We start from the raw sequence: 17,300 nt of genomic DNA, 5'->3' as shown, positions 1-17,300 counted from the left end.
TTGTCTTCTGCCGCCGTCGATGAAGAGGATGGCACGATGTCTTGAACTGGTACTGCAACGCTGACGTTGGCTCGCGTCGCGGTACTGGTTGAAGGTGTTGCTTCCATCGCTTATGAACTTCGACGATGGCGCACTGCCCTCCGGAGAGGGATAATAAGAAAGAAGAGAAAATAAAGAAAAGAATAATAATAAAGATCCAACTGATTGCCCCGCAGAGAGAGTGGGGTGCAAACGATGGCAATAAATAACACGCTGCGTACTTACGTCTCTCGTCTCTCTCTCTCTCTCTCTCTCGTCTCGCAACCCAACTACCCAACCCCTACGACAACAACAACTACAACTACCACCGCCAACTACCACAACCTACGCCACGTGACCAACCCCACTGCTCTGCATTTACTCGTGTCCCCCGCGCGGGGGCATGCGACGGAGGTTTTTTAATCTCCAGAGCTAGTGTTTTGTGTTGACGTCTCGAAGGGCTCCTGGAGTGACGCCTTCGCAGTTCTTCCCCTTGAGACACGAGCACCTTGGAGGGCTTTTGGCGTTTGGCGTCGTATGTTTCGCGGGCAGTATGATTGCACGACGCGATATAGAAATAGGCAGACCCATGTTGGTCCTCTAGAATAAAACTCTACTGCTTCCAAAATTTTATACAGCTAAAACTAGGAAGTAAGCTCCATCACAAATCGTGAGCGCATATCGTGAACGAATCGTTAACATCTTCCTCTTTTTATTTTTAACGAAAGTGCAGTTTTGCGTCACCGACGGCCCCGAAGAGGCGAAGCTGAGAGAGGTTTGCTGAAGGGTTGGCGGGTAGAATGGAAGACAGAGTTTGTTAACATGGCGTCACTTTTATACCTTCGCCGTAGCCCTCTGGTGGTGGAAGCACTACATATACTTAGAACCGGTACTACATGCTTCCTCCTTTGATACGAACTCTCCCTGAGGAGGAAAAAAAATTGCACCATGTTCCCGTGGGGAACCCTGATGATGATGCGAAGCATGATAGGGGTTCCTGGGGTTCCATTGTGTTGCCGTTATGTTGAGTGATCTGGTGTTTAGTGGCGCCAGAGGGAATTCCGCGTCCGGGTCCACACCGGTGGCAAAGGCACGCAAGTACTGTTGTGTGACGGTGACTAAGCGGTGGTTCTCGAGGCCCCGAAACTCGTCCATCATGTTCTTGTCGATGTTGTCGTCTCTGTAGTAGAATCGGTAGTCTCCGTCAGCGTTGGTGAGGTAAAGGAAGTTGACGTTGGTGCACCGGCTGAGAGCAATGTACACGCCCTCCTCTTCTTATCTTCGTCTTCTCCTTCTTCTTCTTTAGCGGTTCCCCTACGGGAAGATGGCGACGATGGTTGAGCGCGAAGCTATCTCGTGATGAATTTTTTGGTTGGCCAATCCCTAGGGGTATCCTGCCACAATCATCATCAGAGGCGCGGCGGACGGGGCACGGACAAGTGACATCCCCCCGAGCAAGAGATGCTCCGCATCTAAAAGCCAGATACAGGAAACATGAAGCAACAAGCGTGAACAACATCCACATACCCAAGCATGACAACCGTGGCAGGCATAACATACGTTTTTCGCTCGCCTATGCATAACAATCCCATAGCCAAACTATGACCAAACGCCAGAGAGAGAGAGAGAGAAAGACTTTATTTGAGGCCAGCAGGGAGTGGGAGGTCGGGATGCGCAGAGCCTCCACATCCCACCCACGTTCACGACGTCCTCGGGACTAGGCCCCGCCGGTGTCGGCGTGAGCGGTGCGCGAAAGGTACTCGGGAGTTCGTCCCTTTCCCCCCCGTCTGCGACTCGCTCCGCTTCTGCCTGGCGAGAGCAGCCTCGAGCTGCTGGACGGCTAGAGTTTGTGCGTTCAGGTCCGTCGAATAGACGGCACTCGTTATGGTGTCCGGCAGCCGGCCGTAGAGGTCGGCAGCTTCCACGGGGTGCACTGCACAGTCCCACAGGATGTGGGCCAGAGTTGCGCGATGTTGCCCGCACACACTACACACGTCACTGGCGTACACGTCCGGGCACACGTGACGCGCGAGCGCCGGCGTGATCACTGACTGTGTTTGTAGTTGGCGTAGTAGCACTGCCTGCTGTCGTGTTAGTTCCGGGTGGGGCGCCGGAGCAGTGCGCCGGCCGAGCCGGTACCACTCCAGCACCTCCCCGTACGTGAGGAGGGGCTCCGGGTCCCACTCCACGTCGTCGTTGTCGTCTTCGTCATCGTTGTCTTCGCGATGGCCTCCCTCTGTCGCGGAGCTCGGCAGGGGGGAAGAGACCGCCGCCGCGCGGTTGGTCAGTCCTCGCGCGGCTGCGTCCGCCGTCTCGTTGCGGTTGGGGAGACCGTCGCCCACGTTGCCTCTGATGTTGGTGTGCGCCGGGAACCACCGAAGGTGGGTGGCCGGCACCGCTGCACTGATCACCGCACTGCACTTCACCGCGCGCACTGCACTTTCACATACGTTGTTCTTGGCGTAGTTCGCGATGGCCGTGCGCGAGTCACTGAGCACTGTGGTGCACTGCGGATCCGTCAGCGCCAGCGCGATCGCCGTCTCCTCCGCCTGGCTGGCGCACGGCACGCGGACGCTGCAGGCGCTGTATATTTCTCCCGTGGTGGCGCGGACCGCCACCGCTACGTAGGCGTCGGGTCGATTGGTGTACCGGGCGGCGTCCACGTACAGGGCGCCCGTGTCGTTGGCGTGCGTTGCGGCGAGAGCGCGGGCCCTCGCCTCTCTGCGACCGCGGTTGCGGTCGGGGTGGACGTTGCGGGGCAGCGGGAGGATCCGGAGTCGCCCCATCACCTCCGGCTGGAGCTGCTGCCGCTGCTGTTGCTGCGCTGTCTCGTTTTGCTGCGACGACGTGCCCGCCAGCCCGAGGCGTTCCAGGATACGCCTGCCCGAGCTCGTGGTGGCGAGGCGCTTGAGTTGCGCCGTTCGTTGGGCCTCGCTGATCTCCTCGAGGGTGTTGTGCACCCCGAGCTCGAGCAGCCGGGCCGTGCTGGTGCTATTTAGCAAGCCCAGGGCCGTCCTGTACGCCTTGCGGATGGCCGCGTTGATGCGGTCCCTCTCCTGGCGCAGCCAGAAGTGGAACGCCCCGACGTAGGCGACGTGGCTCATCGCGAAGGACTGGAGCAGGCGGAGGAGGCTGGCTTCCTTCATTCCGTTGTGCCGCGTCGACACCCTCCGGATGAGTCGGGCCGCCGCGCCGATCTTGGTGACGAGGCGGTCCACCGCGGTCTTGTTGCTTCTGCTCGCCTCGATGTGCATGCCGAGGACCCGGAGAGTGGCGACCCTGGGGATGACTGTGCCGTCCCTCGTTCGTATGTGGATGTTTGCCGACTCTTCTGCCACTTTCTTGCGGTACCTGCCCGGCGGTGGGACGATCAGCAGCTCCGACTTCTGGGGCGAGCACCGCAGTCCCGTGCCGATGAGCTGGTCTTCGATGGCGTTCACCGCTGTCTGCAACGCGTCCTCGATGTGTCCGTTGCTGCCACCGGGGACCCACAGCGTGATGTCATCCGCGTAGATGGTGTGGCGGACCTGCGGGATCTCCGAGAGCCTGCGCGCCACGCCGATCAGGACTAGGTTGAAGAGCAGCGGTGATATCACCGAGCCCTGGGGGGTTCCCGTGCTCCCTAGCTTCTTGGGCGGCAGCTGCAGATCGCCCGCGTGTATTGTGATGGTTCGTTCTGAAAGAAAGTCCCGAATATATTCATAGGACCTTCTGCCCATGCCGAGGCTGCTGACCTGCGCGAGGATGGCGGAGTGCTTTACTTTGTCAAACGCACTCTGCAGGTCCAGCCCTAGCACGGCCCTGTTGTCGTTGGTGCGTACGGACGCGTCCAGAATGTCATGTTGTAACTGAATCATTGCGTCTTGTGTGCTCAGTCTCTCCCGGAAGCCGAGCATGGTGTCCGGGTAGAGTCTCTCCGATTCTAGGTATCGTTGCCACCTGTCGTTCAGTATGTGTTCTAGGATCTTCCCCACGCATGACGTTAGGGAGATTGGGCGCAGGTTCTCTATGCTCGGCGGTTTGCCCGGCTTTGGAATGAGTACCGTCTTCGCCGTCTTCCACTGCTTCGGTAGTGTTCCCGAACGCCAACAGCGGTTGCAGTATGTCGTCAAGGACGCGATGGCTCCGTCTCCGAGGTTTCGTAGGGCCTTGTACGTTATCCCGTCCCGTCCGGCCGCCGATTTGCAATTGATGCTCTGGAGCACAGCCCGGACCTCCCACTCCTCGATGTCGCGGTCGAGAGCCGGGTTGTCCACGCCCGCGTATTCGCCGTGTCTTTCAACGGGGGTGCTTGGGAGGTACTTGGTATCTATGCGGTTTCTCGTCTCTTCTTCTCCCAGCGCTTTGGTTGCCGCGTGTATGACCTGCGCGAGGCGGTGTTGCTGGTAGCCCTTGGTGCCGGTCTCGTCCAGGAGGTGGCGGAGTAACTTCCACGTTCTCCCCTTGTGGAGTTGGCCGTCTGCTTCGTTGCACACCGCGTGCCAGCGTTGGGTGCAGAGCTCCCTGCTGTACTTCTCGATTTCGCCGCCGAGCGTCGCTATTCTCTTGCGGAGGCGGTGGTTGTTGCGCTTTCCCCGCCACCTCTTCTGCATCGACCGGCGGGCTTCCAGCATGTGCGCCAGGCGGTTGTCCATGCCGGGGCAGTCCTCGTCTACGTCGTGTTCCGTCGTCACGTCCTTCGCTAGGCGAACGACGTCGCTGGTCCAGTTCTCGATGTCTGTGATGTCTCGTGCGGGCCCTTCTTCTTCCACTCGCGCGCGGAAAAGATTCCAATCCGTAATCTTTTGTCGGCGGCGATCGCGCTCGTCTCGGTGTCGTGCGGACGTCGGCAGCTCGATCTCTATCACGAAGTGGTCGCTGCCCATGTTCTGGCCCGTGTTTCGCCACTTTACGCCTCCAACGCCACACAGCCACCTCTGAAATCCAACATATAGCAATCGCAATGCCCACATACTTCCCAACCCGAAGCGAAATACATACCTAGGACCTTGACAAATACTTTCGGTAAAGAAAATAAAACTGACAACACAGTGACACCGTATTGATTGATGAAATCGGTTAATTTACAGTGATGTGATCCGGACACAGCCAAGCGAACAAATCGAGCAGTGGCCGCCGCAGTCAGCACCTCAACTTCCTCTTCTGCCAAACCACAATGCGCTTTTGGCCGATCCCCTTCCATTAGAAACCTGGGAGACAATATCCTTCGGAGAAACTGCGCTGTAAATATAGTATTTTCACCCATTTCTCTTATACCATGGAGGAAAATGGTGGCTGTGCCAAAGTCCGAACAATTGGTTTGTTCACTCAGGACCACAAGATGTCACCATTCCATTTCTTTAGCCGCGCTGTCTTTCACTTGACTTCTCCGGGAACTTAACCACGTCATATTCACTTCACATTCACTTCATATCCACATCACTTCACCACTTCATAGAGTGGGCATGTATGCACGGCAACAGCAATGTACTCACCGTTATTGTTCGTTGCGCAGTCCACTGGACTCCTCACGGCCTACAGCTGGATCACCCCCTCTGAGACTGCGCACTCGTGTACCTCGACGCACAATTGCTGTTTGGCGGCTACGGACTTCCTTTGCCAGCCATCCGCATGCATCCCGATAGCCTTATCGTCGGTGAACAGAACCGGCCTGGTCCCCCCGGCTTGTTGTCAAGATACCCTCGTTCTCGGGATCCCATCCTCAACGTCATCGTTTCCTTGTTTGGTGGACCACATAAAAGGGCACCCCAGCGGCCACCACGCCAGTGGGCATGGATGCACGGCAACAGCAATGTACTCACCGTTATTGTTCGTTGCGCAGTCCACTGGACTCCTCACGGCCTACAGCTGGATCACCCCCTCTGAGACTGCGCACTCGTGTACCTCGACGCACAATTGCTGTTTGGCGGCTACGGACTTCCTTTGCCAGCCATCCGCATGCATCCCGATAGCCTTATCGTCGGTGAACAGAACCGGCCTGGTCCCCCCGGCTTGTTGTCAAGATACCCTCGTTCTCGGGATCCCATCCTCAACGTCATCGTTTCCTTGTTTGGTGGACCACATAAAAGGGCACCCCAGCGGCCACCACGCCAGTGGGCATGGATGCACGGCAACAGCAATGTACTCACCGTTATTGTTCGTTGCGCAGGTTAGTCCCCTTTCCATCCCACCTTGTAAATGCTTCAGGTCAGATGACCTCTGTATTGTTGTTCTTCCTTGCCCAGAAGCCTTGCTTGATCCATTCTGTGCCTTATTTTTGGTATTATGTGGCGACGTTGAGGTAAGCCCAGGGCCCAATGAGGAAATACTGCGATTCGTAAGGGAAACTAATGAGCGCTGCATTAGAATTGAGACTAACCAAACGAACTTGTCAAAGGCAGTCGACGAACTTAAAGCCGCTCATGAATCGGTCGTTGCTTCTATTTCTGTCATCAATACCCTCCTCGACGCCGTTGAGAAGCGGGCTACTACTCTTGAAGGGTGTCAGCGTGACACTGCTTCTGGAGGCCGAACTGATTGTCTATTTAATGAAATAATTACTCTAGGAGCAAGGCTTGACGATGCCGAGGACCGCTCGCGGCGCGATATCTTCTGTTTTTCGGTTTCGCAGAAAACCCCAAGGAAAGTTGGCAGGAATCAGAACAGAGGATTTTGTCGTTTGCCTCTGCCAAACTAGGCTTAGAAAGCGCCGCAGAAAATATTGAGCGCGCTTATAGGATAGGCCTATATGCTCCAGATAAGAAGAGGCCTATTGTAGTAAGATTTGCTTCTTACAAAACGAAAGAGCTGGTGCAGTCAAAGCGATCGTTGCTGGACGATACCGACTTTTATATTAGAGATGACCTTTCACTAGCCACAAGAACTGCCCGCAAGAAATTGCTTGAGTACGGGAAAGGTCTTAACACCTCTTACAAACTGCGCCACAATAGGCTCTCTGTTGGCGGTAAGAACTACGTGTACAACGCTAGCGCTGACTGCGTGCATGAACTTAAGACGACACCCTTTGCCTCAACACCTGCTGTATCATCCCCACGGTCGATGCGTTCAGGACGTGTGTATGGACAGCAGAGCGGCAGCTAGGAGTGCGCGAGCGGTGGTGGTCCTCAACATGAGAATAAAGCGTCCGTCCTCTACACAAACATTCGTAGCCTGTACAGTAAAAAGGAAAGCCTTAGTGCTTTAATAAATGACTGTGAGGCTGATATTGTTGCACTTACCGAGACATGGCTGTCAAGTAAAATAGCGTGCAATGAGCTCTTTCAGCGCAACAAAACGTACGTGGTGTATAGACGCGACCGTGGCTGTAAAATCGGTGGTGGTGTTTTAATTGCTGTTAGTGACCATTTGGAGTCATTTCTAATCATGCTTCATTCTAATCTAGAGATTCTTTGGTGTTGCATAACTTACAGTTTCAAAACATTTATATTTGGCGTTTGTTATCGGTCGCCCTCTAGTGCTGGTGGTTTTTAGGAGAGTCTTCACGATTGCTTGAACCAGATTGCTGTGCGTTTTCCGGGTGTGCCACTTTTCCTTGTCGATGACTTTAATTTTTCAACAATCAAATGGGCGCATGCGTGTCCCTTTGCCGACCCTGCGTCTGCCGAGGCTTGGTGTTTTCTTAATGTCTCTGCCGAATTTAGTTTATCACAGCTAGTCTGTCAACCAACACGTGTCACGCCTACAACATCTTCTTTGCTTGACTTAATTCTGACGTCATCCCCTGACATAACATCCCCCATTACTCACGTGCCGGGATTAAGTGATCACACCGTGCTTCACTTTCCTTTTTCTCTTCCTTCCAATCGAAAACCTAAGCGGCTAAAACTAATCAGAGATTATAACAGAGCTACCTTCGAGGCTATAAACGCTGAACTTTGCGCCTTTATGTATACTTTGCTGCCATCCGGCATGGAACAAAGCAGTGAAGACTTATGGTCCTCTTACAGATGTAAGGTTTTAGCATTAATCAATGAATACATACCTTTGAGGAATGTGTACAGCAATACTAATGCTCATTGGTATACGCGATATCTTAAAAGGTTATCTAATAGGAAAGCCAGGCTCTTCCGTGCTGCTAAAAAATTGTCAAGTCCGGTGCGGTGGGCTACCTATAAGCTAACAGCAGCATCCTACGCGAAAGGTTTAAAAACGGCTAAAAAGTAATATTTCCACGGTACCTTACCCTCCTTATTGAAAACTAACCCTAAGCGTTTCTGGAGCAGTGTGAAGCCGAAGCAGGACTGTAACATTTGTCTGGTAGACACGTCGGGAGAACCAATTCCGAACCATTTCTGTGCCTCTGTACTTAACAATAGCTTCGCCAATTCTTTTTCCGACCCTTTATCAGTGATTCCCCCCACATGCAAGAGTCTAATTGTTTCCCTATGTACCCATTAGCTCTTGATCCCGCTGGTATTGCAGCCATAATATCTAAACTAAAAAGGTCGTCATCCTGTGGTGATGATGACATTAACTGTAAATTTCTTCAGAATACTAAGGAGTACAGCTCAATTATATTGTACTTCATTTACACCAAATCTATTGACGAGAGTTACTTGCCCAGGGAATGGAAGACTGGCAGGGTGGTTCCACTGTACAAGTCAGGTGACGCCCATAACCCTTCAAACCACCGTCCCATATCCATTACTTCAATTCCTTGTAAAATCCTCGAACACATAATATTCACTCATTTGGTTAACTTTCTCGAGTCTAATCAGTTTTTTCATAATTCCCAACATGGTTTCAGAAAAAACTTCTCTTGTGAAACTCAACTAATTACGTTTACCAATGACTTGCATGCATTTCTTGACTCCTCTTTTGTAACTGACTGTGTCTTTCTAGATTTTTCCAAAGCGTTCGATAAAGTTAATCATCAACTTCTCCTACTGAAATTACGTAATTTGAAAATTGATCCCCAAGTCTTACAATGGATAGAAGTATTTCTTTCTAACCAAACTCAGTTTGTGTCTGCCAACCAAACTAACTCCCCTGAGGTACCTGTGCGCTCAGGTGTACCTCAGGGCTCTGTTCTATGACCCTTACTTTGTCTAATATACATTAACGACTTACCTAGTAATATTTCTTCTTCTCTTTGCCTCTTTGCTGATGATTGTGTGCTTTATCGTAACATTACTAGTTCCCCTGACGCTCAATGCCTACAATCTGATCTTAATAATATTTCTACTGACCCGTCGCGGTTGCTCAGTGGCTAAGGCGTTGCGCTGCTGAGCACGAGGTCGCGGGTTCAATTCCCGGCCGCGGCGGCCGCTTTTCTGATGGAGGCGAAAAGCAAAAAACGCCCGTGTGTACGAGATTTCGGCGCACGTTAAAGATCCCCAGGTGGTCAAAATTAATCCGGAGCCCTCCACTACGGCGCGCCTCATCGTCTGAGTTGCGTCGGCGCGTTAAACCCCACAATCAATCAATAATATTTCTACTTGTTGCAAACTCTGGCATATGGAGCTCAACATTACTAAATGTAAAGTGATAAGGATATCCCGTAATCAATTAATTTTTCCTGGTTATTTTCTTAACAGTACCCCATTAGAGTGCGTAGTAGAGTATAAATACCTTGGTGTGTACATAACCAACAATCTCTCGTGGTGCCGACATATTGATTTTATAACATCTAAGGCTAACCGCATGCTTGGATACTTAAAGCGAAAGTTTTCCTTAGCACCTTCTTCTTTCAAAAAACAGTTATATGTTACTTACGTGCGCCCCATACTTGAGTATGCTTCGTCAACCTTGGATCCTGGATATACTAATCTCACTAACCAAATTGAAGCTGTACAAAACCGTTCTGCGAGATTCATAATTTCTAGCTATCATCGTACGGCCAGTGTAACTTCTATGAAATCCAGCCTGAACCTAACTCCTCTCGCTACACGTAGACAACTGTCCCGTCTGCGCATATTTCAGAAAGTGTATCATAACAACCATGTACTCAAATCAAGCTGGATACAACCCAAACGTTTCATATCTGAACGTCTTGACCATCGTCACAAAGTTTATATACCGCACCAAAACACTGTCACCTACTCCCATTCTTTTTTACCGAAAACGTGCCTTGAGTGGTACCACCTGCCTGCTTCATTAGCTTGCATTACTAACCCTGACCATTTCCGGGAAGCATTGCCAAATTCAAATTTGTTGTAAGTTTTCTTGTTTTTTTGTCTTCTACTTCCTAGTAAGGAGTGCTTTTTCGTTTTCGTTGTGTACTGTTTCTTTCTTTATTAGTGTATTGTATGGTTGTGTCGATCGGCCGTTTCTGTGTTCTTTTACGGCGAATGATGTACGTTTACCATTTGCTTTTCTTTTGCTCCAAAAGTGATTGCGTGTACGGTTGCGTTAGTGCATTTGGTCTATTTTTTTACTGTATTTTTTTTGTGTGTGTAGAATGGTTAAACACTTGCCGTGTGCTTCTGACATTATTTTTGCTCTTTTATGTGAGCCCCTCCCCTCTACAATGCTTGTATGCCCTGAGGGTAAAATTAATAAATAAATAAATAAATAAATAAATAAAATATTCACTGCAAGAATCAATGTAAAACACTGAAGATCGCTTCAGTTCACCGGATCTCTGCACACTGCTGCAATGCACGCACACGGCACTTGTTCCGGGAATACCCCGGTCACCGTACTTTCCCCGTTTTATTTTTCTTCCTTCGGGATGATTGCAGGTACGAGGGAATTCCTGTTGTCATTAGGAGACATGTATCCTGTATCATCCGCAATTCCGTCTGTCGGCTTCCTCAAGCTAAAATACACTAGCCTGCTGCGCCTTGCCTAGGTAAGCAACATCAGAAGTCATTTCCTCTATGTCGTTATCTAGGCTCATGCACAGTTTCGAGATCACTGTCGTCTCAACCTATTTGTCATTCCCGCCGCTCAACTTCCTGCAACAAACGTAGTTCTCGCTACGTACTGTCCTTTAGATGGGACGCGCTTATCTCTGGTTCCTCACGAAGGTCTCAAGCCTTCGAAGTCAGTTTTGTTACGCCTGACTCCTTCGGCAGCTTCAATGACTCGACCTCTTTCGTGAAGTTGGAATCTCTGTGTCTGACTTCATCAAGCAAGGACAAGTCATTTTCGAGGTATCTGCGAAAGACTTCAAGCTCAGGAGTCAGCTTAAGGACCTCGGATTGTTTCGATTCCATGAGCAGCTTGTTGTGCTTCGCGTCCTTCTCAATGCCTTGCCTCTTGTCGCAAGAACACCATGGCTATCCGTTTCAGACGTCAACTACAGAGCCTATTGAGAAAGCTGAGATTCCCGTCGGAGCTGATTTTATGATAGAGTCAGCCGGTGAACACGAATAGCATTTGTGCTGAGGAGAGCTGTGCTTGTGGGCACGACATAAAATAGCAGAGATTCCTGCCTATCTTGAAATTGAATAGTTCCTCTGAACCGCCCACATACCGGTATGATACGACCTGAGTCGTTTTTTGGAATTCTTGGCAAACCTTCAAGTACTAGTTTTGCAGCGAAGTACTATGAAATATCTCCTCAGACAATATTGAAACTAGCGATCCTGTATATAAAAGAAAGCAAAGTTTCGGTCACCTCCATCTCAGTGTTTATCCTTGTCGTGATGGAGTTGCATGTTGGCCGAGCTGGTTGACGACGAGTATGTCCTCTTCGTCGTTGGGTGGGGCCCCGATGATTCGTACCGGTAGACATGTGTGTCGTTGGATACGAGGTGACGGTAGATTCATGGCTGCAGGGTTTTGATCACGGGAGACGTTTTCGAAGTGGCCTACAATGTCGCAACAAAAACAGTTTTACCTTGGGCTGGACCCTGTTGGAGAGATGCGAAGTCCTGTCACAACTGCGGGACGTTGGAGGCGGAGAGCGCCAATCACTCGTTCCGGAGACTCTAAGTCCAGGACGTCATGGTGGTGGACTCCTGTTCCTGAGGGTGCTGCAGTAAAATTCGTGACGTGGAAACCCGACTGGACCCCGTTGTTGCTTCCTGTCGCTGGCTCGAATTATTTCTTCCTTAGCTGCACAGTATTGTCGAAGTAAATCATGTACTCATGTTTTGTTTTCTATAATTTGATGACTTTGTCGAACGTCAGTACCATGCCTTCGGCGCGACACCACAATGGCGCATTGTGGTGTCGCGTCGGCGACGGCCCCGAAGGGCGAAGCAGGAGACAAACGCCCGGTGAAAGAGTCAAGCCAAAAGAGAATAATTTATTCAGTGACGTCATATATATAACCTGGGGTTAGCCCCCTGTGGTAGAACCACCGAAACGCCGAGATGCGAAAACCCCGGATACTACACTGAGTAACCACTCTAACATGCATGCTCCAACGAGTTCGTCCGGAGCAGCCGCCGAGAGCGCACGCTGGCAGACTTGCTCCCGTGGTAGCCTATGAAATAAACTTTTCTCTCTCTCTCTCTACCCGCTAAGTCGTCACAAATCTTATAACGTCAAGCGCTGACCACCGTCAGTCGAACCGAGTGCTGTCAAAGTCATCATCATCAGTCACGCACGGCCTAGGCGTACCAACTCAGGGCACGAGCCGAGAAGAAAACGTTATTTCTCCGGTGCCAAACTCTTGGCTCCGTCTGCGTGGTCCTGCCCAACGCTCTAAATATCCCGACGTAGGCATCCAGTGGAGTCCAGGTGCCTTCACCTAAGTTGCACCTCTATCCTTCCGGTCAAGTACACTGGCTAACTGCAAACATCGCGTCGTCCATAGGCATGGAACCTGAGCTCCAGACGCAGATGAACCGGACCGCGGTCATCATCAACCGCGAGGGACTGTACACGATCATCGCCGTGCTGGGCGTATCCATCGTGGGCTGCGCCTGCGTGCTGGGCTACTCGTTCGCGAACTACAGCAAGCTGAAGAGCAACGCCGAGGAAGTGCGGCGTTACATCGCTTCCAGGGCAGTTTCAGCCGACCAGCAGCGCGGCAAGCGACTGGCAGCCCAGATTGTAGGGGGAGCCCCCGTTCATTCGGACACCAAGGAGACCCTTCCCGGACTACAGCCGATGGTAGAAGCTCAAAACAAGGGCGAAGTCCTCAAATATACCTTCGATGTCGCGGCCAGATAGGAGAAGCAGCCCAGTCGTGTCGCCATGCAAAAGCCCTGAACCCACTGCCTTTCGGCGCGATGACACAACTGCTACGGAAGGGAGGAGGGGTACGTGGTCCCCGCAGGAAACAATTATGCCACCACGGGTGTTTCTGAAGAGATACTCTTGGTTCATAATAATTTAAATGCACATGAACGTAGCCTCGGATCTGTTTCGCACATGGCTGGGTTAGCATTAGTAGTGTTTTGTTGCTTTGCATGGGGTAAACGCACAGCTCCTGTAGCCGTATAGTAATAAGGTCTTTGCGAGATTACAGCACCGAAAAATATTCGTATCAAAGGCAGAACTACACGCCAAAAAAATTATACTCATGTCTGAAATATTCAATTTCAGTTGATGGCTTTTTTTTGCTACCAATCCCCGTTGTATGTTGTGGCTTTGAGTTTTCTTGCATCATGCAACAGTACATTTGTATTAGCCGCGTATTAAAAACCGCCTCATGAGAACCCATGGCAACAACTCTTTTCAGTGCACACGCTCAACTTGCAAGCCCGTGGGATGAATAAATGACCGATGTTTGAGGTGTATCTACGCCCTGCGGCCTTCCCGAGTTGGAAGCGGCGACCCACATCTCTTTCTGTTATTTTCTCAGTCGCAATAAACTTTATTCAACAACAACAACAATAATAACACGTATGTTTACAAATTACACGATATTTTCTTCGTGTTTACCTTAGATATGTAGAGACGTAAACATACATCAATTGCTATGTTTTTACTTGCTTCTTTATATTACGATATATTGTATTAGTTACTCTGGATTAAATACTATGGCGTCTGCTCTACGTAGAGACGCGGCCTTTTTGTGAATAAGCGCTATGTATACGACAGCTCGAGCACGCATTCTCATCCATGAACCGTTTCGTGACTGTGTTTTAAATAGTCTTCGTACCTTGAGGCTGTATGAGATTGCAGATATCGCTTTTATGGGTGCACTCGTATTGTATGACATTTTTCTTTTATATTGCAAAAGAATCATGGTGCTTCTAGATGCGACAATACTAATTTGTTGCCGTGCATCTCGTCTTTAAGCAATGTGAAGCATACGGACTACTACCAAAGTTTTATAAATGGAATATATATGTCTAAACAGTGTATCTTGTGAAATTTACTTTGTTGATGTAAAACGGGCTGGCTAAAACAATTGCACGCAATTAATTGCATATACAGATCTATGATATATTCCCGCTCGGATTAGTGCACACGGAGTTTAGCGTATTGTTGTATATATTTTCGCCGGAACTTATGTTTCCTCTTGCTTTTATGTAAAAAGCAGTCCACATTTATTCAAACATCTGTTTTTGTCAAGAGGAATCATTTTCTGCCTCACATCTCTCTTTAGGTGCATTACGCAAGCCATCATAATGTTTTAAGACCACTCGGCAGTGCCATGAAGGAAATAGTCATTCTGTGCAGTCCTACTAAGTTACCATAACGGTCGCAAGGCGTGCGGAACACCCAATCATCAATCCAACCGAGCGCTGTCAAAGTCATCATCGTCTGTCACGCGCTACCAAAGCGCAGAATCTCGCTGCACGAGCAAAGAAGAAGATAAAGATCACGCCGAGGCCGCAGTTCTCGATCCGTATCTATGGCCAGGCCGCACGCTTTAAAGCTCGTGACGTAGGCACGCCATCCAGCCCCAAGGTTCAGGACCGTGTCATCGCCCTGGGTGCGGCGCTACGTGCGACGGGTGTCCTTCCTGTCAAGAGCGTGGCCTAACTACGAGCCCAGCATAGTCCTCATCCACTGCCATGGAACCAGAGCTCCAGACACGAGTGAACCTCCCCGTGGTCCTCCTCAACCGTGAGGGCCTCTATGTGATCATCGCCGTGCTGGGAGTATCCATCCTGGGTTGCGTCTGCGTGCTGACTTACTCCTTCCTCAACTACAGTAAGCTGAAGAGCAACGCCGAGGAAGTACGCAGATACATCGCTTCCCAGGCCATGGCAGCCAACCAGCAGCAAGGCAAGAAACAGGTCGCGCAGAGCGCAAGTGGAGCACACGTTCCATCAGACACCAAGGGGACCCTTCCAGGACAAGAGCCGATGGAAGCAGCTCACAACAATGGCGAAGCCCTCAACGAGACGTTCGCTATTGTGGCTAAACAGGAGCAGGTGCCGATTCGTGTCACCGGCGCACATGCACAGGTCCCGAACGAAGAGCAGCCCGGTGCACCGACATGACAGCTGCGGGAAGAGTAAGAGATGGCTTGCGCGGCGGCCACGTGTGCCATCTTTGCAGATACTCACAGAGGAAGATTTCTCCGTGAATTCGTGTAGCCTCGGAAAATTGTATTTCATTTTGCACTGGTGGTAATTTGCAGCATTCCATTCGCTGAAGACACTCCTCCTGTACTGCCATAGTGTTGTGAATTATATTTCGAGAGTACCCCACGACAAAAGAAAACGGCCGCAGGGTCTGCAATAGTTGCAGGAATAAAAAATAATCTGATACGTTCAATATTCTACTGACTGCCTTTCTTTGCTATCTCCACCTGTCTTGTTAAGCTAACTTCGACGGTATTCGTACGAAGAAACCTTAATTTTAACCGCGCGGCATAAAAAAGCACCCAGTTTTAAGGCACCACGGCAGTAATCTTGGTGAGTACATAAAACCTAGCATGTTCTATCAGCGGCGGAGTTACGAACGCGCCACAATTGAGCCGCAATAAAGGAGAAATTTTGAGAAATTGTTCGCGTTTGTGTTTAAACTTTTGGCATATACATTGTTCCGGAGCCAATATTCATCAAGGTCACCATCATCGGTGGTGACAAGGACTAAACTCTATATTCTAATCTCATCGCCCAAGTACTGTTACCTCGACCTGGAGAGAGAGAGAGAGAGAGATAGAGAAGAAACATTATTTAAGAGGCGTTCATTGCGAACTCTATACTGGACGGAGGTGGGTCCCTGCTTACAGGAATCCATATGCTGCTCTCGCCGCCTGGCCCCTGGTGACCAGCAGTAGGTGATCCTCCAATGCGGAGCTGTTCAGCAAGATCCTCCATCTCTCGTTAAAGGGTAGAGTGAGGTTGGTGGTTGAGGCTCAGGTAAGGGGGGCGGGTGCTTCGAGCTAAACCTACACACTCTTATCACCTGCTGGAGAGTGCGTAGTTTTTTACAGATTAGGCAAGCTTCTTCAAATTGGTTTGGGAACATTCGGTTGAGTAGACGAGGGTGCGGAAAGGACTCTGTCTCGATTTTCCGGTATATAGTTTGCTGTTACTTCGTGAGTGCTGCGTGTTGTGCTGGGAGCTTGCTCCTGTCGTGCCTGTAATAAGTGGTTATTTCCCTGTTGGTAAGCAATGGTTGGTTTTTTGCCTCCACTGCGAACGTGGCCCTGTAAGTCAGCGCTCGGGCCTGCTGGTGGGAAAACTCGTTACCCTCCACCGCAGAATGGTCCGGTACCCACACTAATTCTACTGTTTCCTTCGGCGTTTTTTTCTCGTTCAGCACTCGGAGGGCCAACCGCGACACCCAGCCGTGCTTGAAGCTTCTGTAGGTTGGCTGGGAATCCGTGACCCCCTTGGTCTCGTGCGGTAGAGTAAGGGCAGAGCAATCGCTAGCTCATCTGCCTTTTCAATAATCTTAACTACAGCGGATGCGCATGTCAGCAGCTATTTCGTGGTTGGCACTCTTGCTGTTGACCGGTTCGTACCGTCATTCATGGAGGCGTACGTGAAGATAGTCTCTTCTTATTTTGCCAGAAGCCTGATGAGAGCAAGGGCTCTTGCCTCCCGCCTGCCACACTGGTAAGCTGGTTTAATGTTCTTGGGAATCGGCTTGGTTTTGATGGCTTCCAGCCATTCATCTGGCAGCTGGTATCTGTGCTAAGATGTCGTCGCCCTCCAGCCAATTTTCTGCAAGATGCGTCTACCCGCTTTTCTCCGGTACGGTCGCCTTCGACGGGGAGGAAATATTAAGGGAAGCAGTAGTGGGCGTTGAAACATAGCTCCATGGTACCCACGCCGACGACGACGAAGCAGTGGGAGGCACTGCCTCAGCTCGCGCTGTCATGGCCACATTGTGATCGATTGATTGATTGTAGGTTTTAACGCGCAGACACAAAGCAGGTGATGAGGCGCGCCGTAGAGGAGGGCTCCAGGTTAACTTTGACCACCTGGGGATCTTTAACGTGCACCGAAATTTTGTACGCACGGGCATTTTTG

At 50.6% G+C, this 17,300-nt stretch overlaps 1 protein-coding gene across 1 annotated transcript; it reads left to right on the top strand.

Moving 5' to 3' along the window:
- The first annotated feature begins 6,072 nt into the window (after nt 1–6,072).
- Nucleotides 6,073–15,575, top strand: LOC144157839 (uncharacterized). Its single transcript, XM_077688575.1, has 2 exons — nt 6,073–6,166; nt 14,471–15,575. The coding sequence occupies exon 2, from the start codon at nt 14,883–14,885 to the stop codon at nt 15,312–15,314; it is 432 nt and encodes a 143-aa protein (XP_077544701.1). The 5' UTR covers nt 6,073–6,166; nt 14,471–14,882; the 3' UTR covers nt 15,315–15,575.
- The last annotated feature ends 1,725 nt before the right edge of the window (nt 15,576–17,300 follow it).

This window comes from Haemaphysalis longicornis, unplaced genomic scaffold (genome assembly GCF_048455015.1).
Source record: "Haemaphysalis longicornis isolate Haplotype H1 unplaced genomic scaffold, Haemaphysalis longicornis Haplotype H1 scaffold_10, whole genome shotgun sequence".
In the NCBI taxonomy this organism is placed as follows: domain Eukaryota; kingdom Metazoa; phylum Arthropoda; class Arachnida; order Ixodida; family Ixodidae; genus Haemaphysalis; species Haemaphysalis longicornis.
Note: the sequence above shows the minus strand (reverse complement) of the source record. Positions and strands in the feature narration are given on the sequence as shown.

Bases quoted from the DNA above. Each gene is read 5' to 3' on its own strand.
- LOC144157839 (XM_077688575.1), top strand. From the start codon at position 14,883: ATGGAACCAGAGCTCCAGACACGAGTGAACCTCCCCGTGGTCCTCCTC.